A 13,945-nucleotide genomic window follows, 5' to 3' on the forward strand; every position below is an offset into this window, starting at 1 on the left:
CGCGGCAAGTAACTGCCGTTGGTTTCGCTGTGCTAAGTGTGCAAAGTGAATTATAATTTTTAATTTGAAATCCTAAAAGTAAGTACAGTGTGTGTAAGTAATTGCTTATTAGTTATGTGGCTTTTTCTTTGAAATATATTGGAAGTAAGAGGTACTCGAGTTAAAATACGTTTAATTTAATGTTGTTTTCCAAACAAGATTTGTTGTAGGAGATATAAAACTTGGTTTCCTAAACATTACAATATTAAAGGCCCTGTCAACTTAAAAAAATGCACTTTTAGGTAGAAAATGATTCTAACAGAGTAGGTATAGAGATTAGTTTTTGTGAAAACCCGAGCGTTGTTCGATTATAGAACGGCGACAATCCACAATTAAAAATTCACGGAGTTACAGAAGTGACGTCACAACTCCACTGTGGCAAGCCGCAATTGGGGTTTATACGGTAATTGTAAGCTTCTTCCCGCGCCAGTCTCTTCCTAATGTAGTGTAAGTTTCTGGTGTCGTATCTTATATGAAATAGCTATATCCACGAATCATGGCTAGAATCAGGCCACCATATCAATTTGCCCAGAAAAGGTGAAATTGTAAGGATACGGGAAGAAAGCAGTGAGAATAGAGACCGGCTAGGAACCACGGACTGGTGTATCTGTGGTGAATGTGCTTCTTCAGTAACTCATCAAGAGAGTCTCTGTTGCTGTGAAAATGCAATGATAAGAGATGTAAAGGGTAGTGCTGAATGTATTACATTTCATAATGCACTTCACGCTGTTCTACTAAACAGAGACACTTGAATACTGCTAGGCATGTTATGATGGCGAGGGCGGAGTCTAATTTTGAAAGGAAAAAGTTACGGGAGGTAAATAACAGAAACATACGCTATGTAGCTTACAGGCAGTTTGTTTACTGGATTAACTCTTGGAATCCCGTCGGAAGAGGAAACAGAAAAGTCATACCTTCATGTGTAATAAAAGAAATTCGTCGCGAATACCCAGACCCTAACAATAAGTACAGAAACTTTCAAACTGCTGATAGAATGGAAATTTCGTATTTTTATTGATTAGAAATATGCTTGTACTGCAAGAAAGTTCGCTCAACATTGCACGATGTTATACATAGGTGCATCTCAAAAATATTAACAATAGTTGCATTGTTTACTTTTTCTAGTATTTCCAATGTCAACAAAAATTTATATACTGGTTCATTGGAGGACATCACTCCTACAACAACGTGAGTTACTTATCGTCCCACAGCATCCGATGTCTCATCTATAGATATAAATATTTTGTTACTACCTATAGTTGTTCGAATGGCTTCCGAGTTTTCCGTATGCAGACGATAAATACGTTGTACCCATTGATGTTATACTAAACGACATTTCAAACAAGTTGAGAGGATGTGAAGGCATTTTTTCCCCTTTCTACTTGCCCTGAGTTCATCAGTATAACAGACCGGTAGCTGTTACCTCTTATACCTGCACCCCCCAAGTTGTACACACAAGAAAATAAAATATTAAATAAAGTATATAAATGGATATAAAATACAGTGCCACAGATGTTTGACAATTACATGTTTCAGTATATTTTAGTGTCGTTTTTACAAAATTTTCAACTAATAATTAATTAAATAAAGGGATGCTAGTTTGTATTATGAAGTCAGGGGGGAGTGACACAATGCAGGTTGTTCCGTCGTTTATGCTGTAGACAAGCAACTATCAGTGAAGAAAACATTTATCTTCTGCTGTCGGTAGCTTTTTAATGTGCCAATTGATATAAACAACAATGAAATGAAATTTAAACGCTTAGTATAGATTTTCGAAATCTATATTACTGGTAAACGTTTTCAATAATAAGAATTTTCACTATGTTCAAAGTCAATTAGTCAAACGTTAATAAGATAAACAGTAGCATCTTCCCCTTCACGGATGGTAAAGAGTGTGAGTAGAGGGGAAAGCCTATCAACCAAACTGAAATGGGGATTAGACAGTTTTCTATACGTGTATTTTTCCTTAAACAGTTGAAAATGTGGATTACTGAGCTTGTGTATTGGACTATTCGCCGACACCATCATCTCGCACAAATCATTATAAAATTCAGAGTTTGTAAATCGTGCAGATGTGAGAAATAACGGCAAACGTTCACTATGCTTTTTTGTTTGACAGTACTTTTGCAAATCTTTGCGAACATTTACCTACAGTTCTGTGTTGCACACTTTACAGCATATGTTGTCGCTCTTCACACTAAAATATTCACTTCGAAACGCAGTTGCAATTGCATTCAGTTTAGAATTCTTGTCTGGCTGCATTGTATTATGTTTATACTACTGCACACAGAGCCATGATCACAACCACCTTGCCATTAAGTAACAACAGCACCAGTAGTACTGTAGGAACTACAATACAAAACAAGAAGACAGCGGCGGAGAGCAGCATAGGTTCGAATCCTGAACAAATCAAACGTAGGCTACGTTTGTTCTTCGGTGCAGCATACATAGGTTGTCCTTTCCTGTCACAGTGCAGTAATTTCGAACTCATGGCCTCAACGTCAATATAGGCAAGCAACGACGAACATAAAATCCGTCCACGCTGGGACAAAGTGTCGTGCCTGATAATTATACACTCAGTTTTAGAGAATGGAGCGTCGTAGCGGTTGTCACTGTTATATTTCTCTAAACAAAACCTTTATTTTGAGTACCATTTTATTTTTAAGTTGACAGGGCCTTTAATTATAAAATATTTACAATGGTGTAAGTTTTCCTTTTAAAATCTTAGCTAATTTCTTGTAATTTTAAGTGTAACTTATGTCATACATGGTATTACAGCAACGTGAAAGTGGAAAGGATCAGAACACTATATCTCGTAAAACATATTGAATTATAACTTAATATTCCCAAAGGTTATTGTTTAGTCAACTGTCCGAAGGCAAGTCTTTACCTCACAAGTGATACTAAGACGGCACCACTTAAGAGGCAACTAGGCCAGGAGATAATGGGAAAAGTTAACTGGTTCCTTTTCCCCTACATCGCTGACTAGCTACACACCTATTACACTAGTCAGACTTCAGATGCATACAAAAAAAATGTTCTCCCTCTGACACATATCGTCAAGTGAAATGTACTGCCTGATAATAGATATACGTATCAGCTAGAACCTCAATCAGATGGAGTAAATGATCTGTTTACAGTTTTTTACTCAGCGTTGTAATGAGCACAAAATTTACCACACTTCGAATGGACCTTTTTAAGTATGGGGAAGTTACTTTCTGGCAATATTATACTTTAAAAAACCCTAGATCATAACTATGATCTAGGATAAAACAGTAGGCCTAGTGTCCATATAATATTTCTATGGATTTGAAGAAACTGCTATTTTATAAGCAGGAAGTTACCACCATATTGTTGTTAATTTCAACCGTGATTTCCAATAATCTCTTTGTAAATATGTTTAAACTTATTGAAATATTTCATATCAGTTTCGGACATTATTTTTATTACGATAATTGATTTTAGTAATAATTTTAGTAAACGCCTAAAGCAAGCATTTTATTTGTATAATACAAACCTGTTAAATATAACTTGTGTTTGGATGTAATATCGTTTAGAAAAAAAATAAATTTTAAGTTCAGTATTAATATTATTAATATTAAACATTGCGAAAGGATCCGGAACCCTGGGCCATCGTTTCCCTAAGCCCTTGTCTCTTCTGGTACTTACGGACTTCGTAACAATAGTTATTTTAGGGTACTTTGCATATACTGATAATGCTAATAGAGGTGGACACTACCTGCCACCTAGCGGCAAATTAACTTTTTTCATTACTCGCACATAAACGCTGATTGAGCAGGCAGTGTAAGCAGCCATAAGGTGAGATCCAGCAGGCAGTGCCATTAACGAAAACTTAAATAGTGAGAAAAGCATAAGTGACAATTTAGCGAAAGGAACTTTATTAAAAAAAAAAAAAAGTCAATCAAATTTGTAAAGAAGAAAAAGAAATGGAGAAAACTGTATGAAAGACGATATGAAGTCAAAGGCAGTATAAAGAACTGAAAAAAAAGCTTCAGGATAGACTTTTATCAATAGAATAGTAAAATCTTTGAAAACGAGGGTGTGTGCTCATTAGAAAGTTAATATAAAGATAAATAAAAGTTTCTTATGCGGTCAAATTGATGAACAAACAAGAAAAAATATAAATCCGAATGTATTTAGTATATATTATAGTATATAGTATAGTATATATTTATTTAACCTGGTAGACATAAGGCCATCAGGCCCTCTCTTTCCCTCTACCAGGAGATTACAACTACAATATTAAGAATACAATTACAGTTATCATTATAATTAATATTAAATTTACAATTACAATGAAAATCAAAGTACTAAGAGATTACCTGATGTTGGAAGGAGAAGAAATAATTCTTGCGCGGTTTAGTAGGCTTATGTCAAACGTTAAGTCGAAGAAAAGAAAGTTAAAAAAAGTGATAGGAAACATATGGCCACGATTGCTTCTTGCCAACTTCTTAAGGCAGACGTCTCCAAAAGCGTACTTGCGAGTAAGCCCCTGAACGGAACCGAAGCCAGTACGTAATGAGCTCGCTCCGCCTCACCCATCCCCACCTGTACTGTACTCAATGTTTATGCGCAAACGAAGAGTAGTGGTGGACTGCCATTATCATTGTGTTGGTCGGAGTGTTCCACCGTTTCACAATGTCTTCTAATCATGGATGTAGTACATTTAGGGATGAATAGGAAGATAAATATTTTTGTGTTAGTGGGGAGAATGTGAAATGCTTAATTTGTTCGAAAATTTTTAAGGGTGTGTTAAAATTCAACATGCGACGACACTACTCGACTCTTCACAAAGAATATCATACAATTACAGGTATGTTGGACATGTGAAAAGAATTTATTTTGGGGCTATCTGTATAACTTTTGGTTATACATAATAATCAGTATATTACAAAACGTTTACACTCAGTTCCGCATGACATACATCAGGGGCAAATGCTGGTCACGAAAGTTAGGCTTGCTCTTTTATTGATGGGGGAAGATGGGAGGATATAATTCATCTGGTTTGCTGACTTTTCGTGTCTTGTAATAGACAATGTTAAAGTATTTAAATTGTCAAAGCCACTTTTACACCACACACCGTTATCTGTAGAAAATAACAAACACGGCCAACAAAACAGTTTATTCAGTTTTTTCGACCCTGCCAACCAATGCGTATTGTTGTATTGAGATGTATTGAAAGAGCGCACGTATTCTCTATTTTTCTCCTTATGCTGTTTTTTTAAATCTGGGAGCTTTGGACATGGTCTGCCGTTCTTTATAATGTCGGTCTTCTCTTGAATAGTCCTCCGGGAAAATGGATTTGATAATAAAGTTTCAATAACACACATTTCCGAACTCATTGCAACACTTCAAATTAACGTTTAAGAACTAATAATACATGCAGCAGCTAACATATGCATTCCGCTCATAAAATTACATTACACTCGCAAATCACAGCACATTCACTGGTAAAAACTGCTGCCAATCAGTGTTGCCAACTCGATTCTTAAACATCCGCTGTGAAGCCTTGCAGAAACCGCTAATTGCTATATTGCCAATGTAAAATTATATTATTTTGCCGCTGTGAGTGCTAAAAATACCCGCTAAATCCCTAGATCAGCAATACAAGTTTCATAAATTTTACCCGCTAAACTAATGCCGAAAAATGCTAGATCAAGCGGGAAAACCGCTGAATTGGCGGCAACACTGCTGCTATCTGTGTAACGTTAAATATAGTCGTCGGTGTAGCTCTCGGACCAGAGCTTCATACAGCATATAACAGATGCATGTGCGACTGGGACGGATTAGGAGGAAGGCACTTGCGCGCACGTCACATTCTCGCTGTTTCTACGTCTTTCCTGTAGCTCCGAGAAACGAGCAAGCGTTGCGATCTTGCGGTGCGCAACCTGCGGATGGTATTATGCCTAGACATTATTACAAAAATCAAAAGAAATTTTAATGTACGTAATCCCATTTTGAGAAATACACATTCTACGAAAATATTGGGCTTGCGCAGCAAGCATAGCATGCCCGGAGAAATCGCCCCTGACATACATATAGTTTTTCGTATAATTTTAAGTGAAGTGCGTAGGCCTACAAATATTTTGATAAATATAAAATAAGAAAATACAAACACAAATCACACACGTGTCCTCAGTCTTAAACAATAAAAGCTTCTTGCTAGCTATGTTCTAGTCATAAGATAATGTTATAAATATCAATCAAGGACACAACTATCTGCAAATGTTTATTTGCTACATGAATATAAGGTATATAAACGCTTTCCCCTTGTGGAGCATCATCAGATATATTAAAATTATGTGATCTGTACTTAGATTAATTAGATTTATAAAAGCAAATACGAACAGTGTGTAATACATGGTGATAAAATTTCATGAGTTATATGTATACTAATTGTAACGAGAAATAAGATAAAATGATGAATTTCAATGTAGTGTAAATTAAAATATGATTAATATTGGAATTGTGTGTACACATAACTCATGTTACACTATAATACATATTTATCAAATAATGTTATGCAAATATGATCATGTTAAAATGAATAAATGGATAAAATCTTGGGTTAAAGTTATTCAGTGTTTAGAAAATGACACGTCTTGGAGAACTGTGTATCATACCGAAGTTTGCAGTAATCGATGTTGTAGGTTGATTGTGATGTGCGTATAAATTATCATTCATATATTGTAAACATAAAAGTATGATTTATTTATACAAATTATGAGCATTATTTAGTGATCAAATGGGATAGAAGTCTATTTTGGTTTTGGAGATGTGAAAAGGTGTTAAGATTACTTACGAGTACTTTGCTTGATTGTAATCTAAATGTTGTCTAGTGTCGATGCAAGTAGTAGTTATCCTTGATCCTTTAGATCTAAATAATCTATCTTTTATAAAGCAACATTTCTTGTTTTCACAGAATTCTTCTATATACACAATCCTAATTAAACACAGTAATTCATCAACGATATGCATTATAAAAGATAGAGATACAAAGGGAAGAAAGAAAGTAAAATTTCTATCTTTCTTAACCGTGACGTAGAGAGACCTAGGGAAGAAGAAAGCAGAGATCATTGCTCTCTTAATAGCGACATAGAGGCACACAGGGAATAATGAAACAGAGATCCTTTCTTTCTTAATCGTGACATAGAGATGCATAGGAAACAGCAAAGCAGGGATCATTGCTTTTAATCGTGACATAGAGATACATAGAAACAACAAAGCAGGGATCATTGCTTTAATCGTGACATAGAGATACATAGGAAACAACAAAGCAGGGATCATTGCTTTAATCGTGACATAGAGATACATAGGAAACAACAAAGCAGGGATCATTGCTTTAATCGTGACATAGAGATACATAGGAAACAACAAAGCAGGGATCATTGCTTTAACCGTGACATAGAGATACATACGAAACAACAAAGCAGGGATCATTGCTTTAGTCGTGACATAGAGATACATAGGAAACAACAAAGCAGGGATCATTGCTTTAATCGTGACATAGAGATACATAGGAAACAACAAAGCAGGGATCATTGCTTTTAATCGTGACATAGATATACATAGGAACAGTGGCGATTTCTCTTAAGGAGCACAGGAGCAGTGCACCACCTCTTCAAATAACACATGTTTTTAAATTTATATCAATGAGCTGCAGTAGACTATCTGAGTGACATAATTCTTTATTATAATACTATGTAAAAATAACACTGCATGACATGTACTGTTCTTGTTGACGCCTGGGACTTAAGTTTACCGCTCAACACTTGCGGCACACTGTTCCATTCGAGCATGCGCAGTAGTATTGTTTCACTGGCAGGCTTTGGAGCATGGTAGGGAGGCTGTGCAGTGTGCGTAGAAGGGGTTAGGAGCACTTTCAGATGTGTTCTCAAGCTCTTTCCATCATAAATGTTACATTGAATAGTGTGCAAAATCTTTTGAATGTGTAATTTTCTATAAGACCTTTACACGAAAAGATGAAAATAAAGAAGATGGGTAGACCTACACATGAATTAAAAGTTATAAGTGACGAAGAATAGTAATAGAGAAGTGACAAGAAAATTCAACATTCGGACTTACGAAAAATGCAATATGCGGCTGCAATATAAAAGACGCTGTATTTTGTTTTCCTTGCCTATTGTTCGGCGGCAAACATTTATTGACAAAAATAAGTACGTTTTATGAATTTTATTTATTTTTCTGTTTGAATTTAGGACTGTGATTATCGTTCTGCAGATATGATTGATTTGAACTACATGAATGAAATAATTAAAAAACGCGATTATTCAGCACACATCAACAATGTTAAATTAGCAGTGTTGGGTCAAACAAACATACAGACACAATTGGATTCAATTGGATTGTTGCACTTCACAATGATAAAGTTACCAAGAACAGATATATGCGTGCTGTTTTGTGGAGGTTTTGAATTGGCTTTAAGAGGTCACGAAGATGGAAACTCATCTTTAAACGCTAGAATTTTTCTTGGCCTCATCAATTTCAGTTCTGAATTAGACGCATCCTTAAGGAACATTTGGAAAGAGGAATAGTGTTTAAGAGCACATCAAACACTATACAGAACGAAGTCCTTCAAGCCATTTTGATGTATGCCATGACGATATTTTAGTAGGTTATTTTACGACGCTTTATCAACATCTAGGTTATTTAGCGTCTGAATGAGATGAAGGTGATAATGCCGGTGAAATGAGTCCGGGGTCCAACACCGAAAGTTATCCAGCATTTGCTCATATTGGGTTGAGGGAAAACCCCGGAAAAAACCTCAACCAGGTAAGTTGCCCCGGCCATGACGAGATTTCAAAGAAATAAAGAAAGCTGCTGACTTTTCAGCAGTTAAGGCTGATGAGACGACACACGTATCGACTGCTTGTGAACGTGTGAACTGTATTATAATACGCAATATAGCGAAAACAATATTATTTACGGTGTGCTGCAATAGAAATTGAACACTTTACTTTGCTATTACTGGACCTACATAGGAAACTAATTAACTGCAATTTCTTGACTAACAAAATTATGTAAATCTATACCTACGTAACATATGTTAATAGTTATGTAGTACTTAGTACCTATAACAATAATAATAATAATAATAATAATAATAATAATAATAATAATATGATAATCATAATAAATATTTGTGCACCACCAGGATTATTTATCACCACACGCCACTGCATAGGAAACAACAAAATAGAGATCATAACTTCTTAATTGTGACAGAGGTATACAGGGAACAACAAAGCAGAGATAGTTTCTTTTGAAATCGCGACATAGAGATACACAGGGAAGAAAAGAGGAGAGTTCATTTCTTCCTTAATCGTGACATAGAAATTCACAGGAGATAAGAAAGCAGAGATCCTTTCTTTCTTAATCGCGACATAGAGATACACAGGGAACAATACAGTATTTTCACAAAAAAAAGTATCATTTTAGGTTATTACTTTTAATTTTAAGCATATTTTTTAAGGATATATCCTTTTATAAGCCTATAAGTATTATCTTGTTGGAAATTTTGAAATTTATGAGTAATTAAAATCTTAGTCGTATTAGTCAGCAAATAATATCATGCCTAATAATTGTGAGTCTCGCTTAAGATTTGTGGCAGCAATACTGAAATACCAGTTATTGTTAGTGGATTTCGAACTGGTGCGTCAAGGTCAAGCAATGGACTGCATTTTCCACGCGTGCTTACCCTATTCCTGGACCATTCTACTCAACTGAAGTCAGCTGGGATAGCCAGGATTACCAGTGCTTCAGTTCACAGTTTTCAGTACAGTGACTCATGCGTGGTTTGTACGTTTGTACGTGATATAGATCCGCCAGTTCGAAATGCACTGATTATAGGGACACATAAGATACAAGTAAGATATCAAAATAAGATTTAGAAACACATTTTACTTGATAAACAATGAGCGAATTAGATCTTGAGGGGAAAAAAGATGATTATAATGATGATTGCACCTGGTTGGGATACTCACGCGTACAGACGGCACTGCTAAGCTCGTCGGAGCCGTCGCCGCAGTGGTTCACCTCGTCGCACACCAGATCGTTGTGTATGCAGAACTCCCGGTTACACCTGAAGTCCTCACATGCGTGCTCTGTGTATTAAAATTATTTCACTATTAGGATTATCATCTGGAAGTTCATATTAAACAGTTTCAACAAGCAAAGTTCACTTTTTGTCACACTTATCTAAAATCGCACTGTAGACATTTGTTTGCATGCCGATGCTGTTCTACTATAAGTTTAGTAGACCTACTCGTACTTCTGAAGACTATACACTTCTGTGACCATTGTTAAAATATCTAAATAATGACAAATAATAATATTTATAGATTGAAAGAACAGTCACGGTTTGAATTTTTTTGACTACGTTGTTACTGTTTTCGAATGCTCTCCCGAAAATTAGTAATAATAATACGTGGCGCTACAGCCCATGACAGGCCAAGATCGTCATACTTGAATCCGTGGTGCTACAACCCGTGAAGGGCCCAGACCGACCAGCCGGCTGCTGGCCTCACGTCCACATGCCGAAACAGAGTTGGAGGTCATCCAACCAGAATGGCGGTATCTTGTGATTAGCACGATGAACCCCCAGCCGTTATAGCTGATTTGCGTAACCGGATTTCGCTACCTATCGTAGCTCCCCAAGTGCAGACGGTGCTGGGTGGGCACCGGTCCCATACACTGGCCGAACTTTCATGAGAAAGTTTCTTCCCCTATGAGGACTCGAACCAGCGCGCATTCCGTAACGCGAGTCCTAGGCAGGTTGCCTAGCGTCATAAAGACGCGAGTCCAGTGTGTATTGAACAACAGTCAAGAATGAAGTGCCAGAACGCAGCAACCAGCGGTGACGCCGCGTTCTGGCAGAACACGCAACTAGATAATTTAACGCTGCGTCACTGCCGTCTGTCTTTACCTGACGCTGCGTCCTGGGAACCACGTATGTATTGGTCACTTAGAACAATGTACTTCTAAACCGCGCATCAATGGGACGCTGCGTCACAGCGTCCTTTTAACGCTAGTCTGCATCGGGCCTTAGACCACGATGCCACGGCGCAGGACCTTGAAAATTGGTATATTGAGAAATTGTACATATTTTCCTACATTTCTGTTGTTTGTAGACTTTAAAAAAATGTGCGACAATGTAAACCGAAAACTATTATGACAAATAATATCAATGAGGTAATTCCAAAACAATTAATTGAATCTATTCAAAGTGTGTATGTTTATTCAAAGATAAAAATTACAATTGAAAAATCTGCTATTACCGAAAAGAAGTAGCAAAAAGGCAGATAATTTCTTGGAACAAATTTATTATCGGTATTAATATTTAAATTATGTTTTATTTAACTACGTTCGCAACTGCCGAGATTATATCAGCGTGGCCGGTTTTCCGAAATTTTGTCCCACAGAAGCATTTTACATGCCAGTAAATCTACTGTCATGAGCCTGTCGCATTTAAGGATACTTTAATGCCACCGACCTGGGCCGGGATGGAACCCGCAAACTTGGGCACAAAAGGCCAGTACCCTACCGACTGCGCCAACTTATTATACATATAGAACATAAAATAATACAGACCAAGACAATGTTACAAGCCGTGAACGGATATCAACTTGTTAAGAAAAAGATGAAAACTATGAGAAGATACAGAACTTGAAGACGCTATAAAACTTTTAAAAGCTGGTAAGACTCTAGGCGAAGGTAATATGAATTCAGAATTGAATTTGTAAGGGAAAAGACATAAAATTACAGTAGTAGAAGATACAGAACTTGAAGATGTTTAAAAAGAAAAAACTGGTAAGATTTCAGGCGAAGGTAATATACATTCAGAATTATATAACTAATACTTTCATGTATTCTAGTGTGGATGAAGAATCACTAGTGTTATAAAACAGTAATACTGTGAAATGAAACTTTTTAATATTATGGTACACGCTTTATGTATTTTAAAATTTCTAATAGTGGTTGTTACCGTGCTAATATAAAGTACTGAAATAAAATGAAAGAAACATCTACCTGAAATAGTATAAGTGACTGCTGCATTAAAAGTTGTATCACGTATTATATTCTAGTCTGTTACAGTTGATTAGTTACCGGTGCTAATATAAAATACTGAAATAAAATAAAAGAAAAATGTAGACCTACATGAAATAGAATAAGTGACTGCTGCATTAAAGGTTGTACCACGTATTATATTCTAGTCACTTACAGTTGATTAGTTACCGTGCTAATATAAAGTACTCAAATAATACTTACTTACTTATGGCTTTTAAGGAACCCGGAGTTTCATTGCCGCCCTTACATAAGCCCGCCATCGGTCCCTATCCTGAGCAAGATTAATCCAGTCTCTATCATCATATCCCACCTCCCTCAAATCCATTTTTTTTTCGTAACAAGTTGTGTTTTACGGCGATGGGTTGTTAGCCAATATAATATAATAATATAATATGTATTTATTTTGCTAATAATTGTAATATAATATATAATATAAACAGATAAAACTTTAGCTGATCCCTGAAAGAGTAGAACTCGTGCTCAGAGGTGAATTCCTGAATTGAAATTAAGAGGTATGTGATACAATTTGTCTTATGCCTACTACACAATAAGAATATATAAATTTAAATTTTCAATTTCTCATTATTTATAAAATCCATATATAACTTTTTAAATTTCGTCTGCCGAGTTAGCTCTGTGGTAGCGTGTCTTTCTTGATTTTCTTGTAAAGATTCTACCTCGGGACTAGGAGAAATGGCGGTGCACAATTCCTAATCACTAAATTTTGAACCAATATGCCTCAACTATCCACAGTATGCGGAACCCGAATCACGCAAAGTGAAGTGGGTAGGCATTACACACACATACACACACACTTTTTAAATTTATACTAGAATCATTAGAATTGACAAGATTAGGGTATTTCAATATACATTTGTTATAATAAGAGAAACATGTACAGTTACACTTAAAAGGAATGAGACGACTCTTGGTCGTCGGAAGTTAAAGTTCTACAACGCGGTTCACTCAATATCGACGTAACAATAAGTACCATGAAAATGCAGCAAGAATTGTTACAAGGACCACAACAAGAACAAGGACCAGAATAAGGATCACGAAGAAGACAGCCATTTAAGGCCACGATTTCACAACATAGCTCGGGTCACAAAATATCATTACTTCTCTGTATCGAATGGCAAATGCCTGCTATGTGATCTACAGTCTGGACTGCTGCTGTCACTGTCTTGTCTCCGTAGCTCATATAGTAGCATGTCCGTTCCAGTGTATAACCGAAACGTATCGTGTTTAATCCCAGGTAAAACTTTTTTTTATTGAGGTGTAAATAATTTGTTCAGAGTTCCTCGACTGTCTAATTTGTCGAAAAATATGAAAGAATTTATGCCCAATTTCTGGGTCTTACAAGTGGACTGAACCTCGTCAAAAAAAATCTTACTTGGAAGTTAAAAGTATTCTTCCTCAAACAAAAATCATAAGAAACAAAAAGAGACCTGTTAACTTAGAATCTTGTCCACATGCCATCAGCTTCTATCACAGTTCTAAGTCGATCCGGCATGGATGTCACGAGATTGTGGAATAAGTTCTGATCTCAGGCGAGATCTTCCCAAGTGTCAACAACTTGATCCCAAAATTCGTCTCGATTTCGAGGGCGTCGGTGGGCATAGGTAGCTATCCTTCTCTTTTTCAATTCCGCCCATAAATTTTCGATGGCATTCAAATTAGGTGACTTCGGAGGTCAATTAATGATTTCGATCTCGGGTCTCCTTTGAAACCATCTTTGAATGCTTGCGGCATAGTGCATGGGATGGTTATCCTGCTGGAACAGCAATGTTCCTTCGGG

General features: G+C 36.3%; 1 protein-coding gene across 1 annotated transcript in view; it reads right to left on the reverse strand.

The window, feature by feature from the left end:
* Window positions 1-13,945, reverse strand: part of loaf (lost and found) — a 229,330-nt gene that overhangs the window by 57,332 nt on the left and 158,053 nt on the right. Inside the window, exon 3 of the mRNA XM_069834436.1 lies at window positions 10,065-10,184. Within this exon, the coding sequence (XP_069690537.1) occupies window positions 10,065-10,184 (120 nt within the window). The remainder of the gene's footprint in view (window positions 1-10,064; window positions 10,185-13,945) is intronic.

The sequence above is a fragment of the Periplaneta americana genome, chromosome 9 (genome assembly GCF_040183065.1).
Source record: "Periplaneta americana isolate PAMFEO1 chromosome 9, P.americana_PAMFEO1_priV1, whole genome shotgun sequence".
In the NCBI taxonomy this organism is placed as follows: domain Eukaryota; kingdom Metazoa; phylum Arthropoda; class Insecta; order Blattodea; family Blattidae; genus Periplaneta; species Periplaneta americana.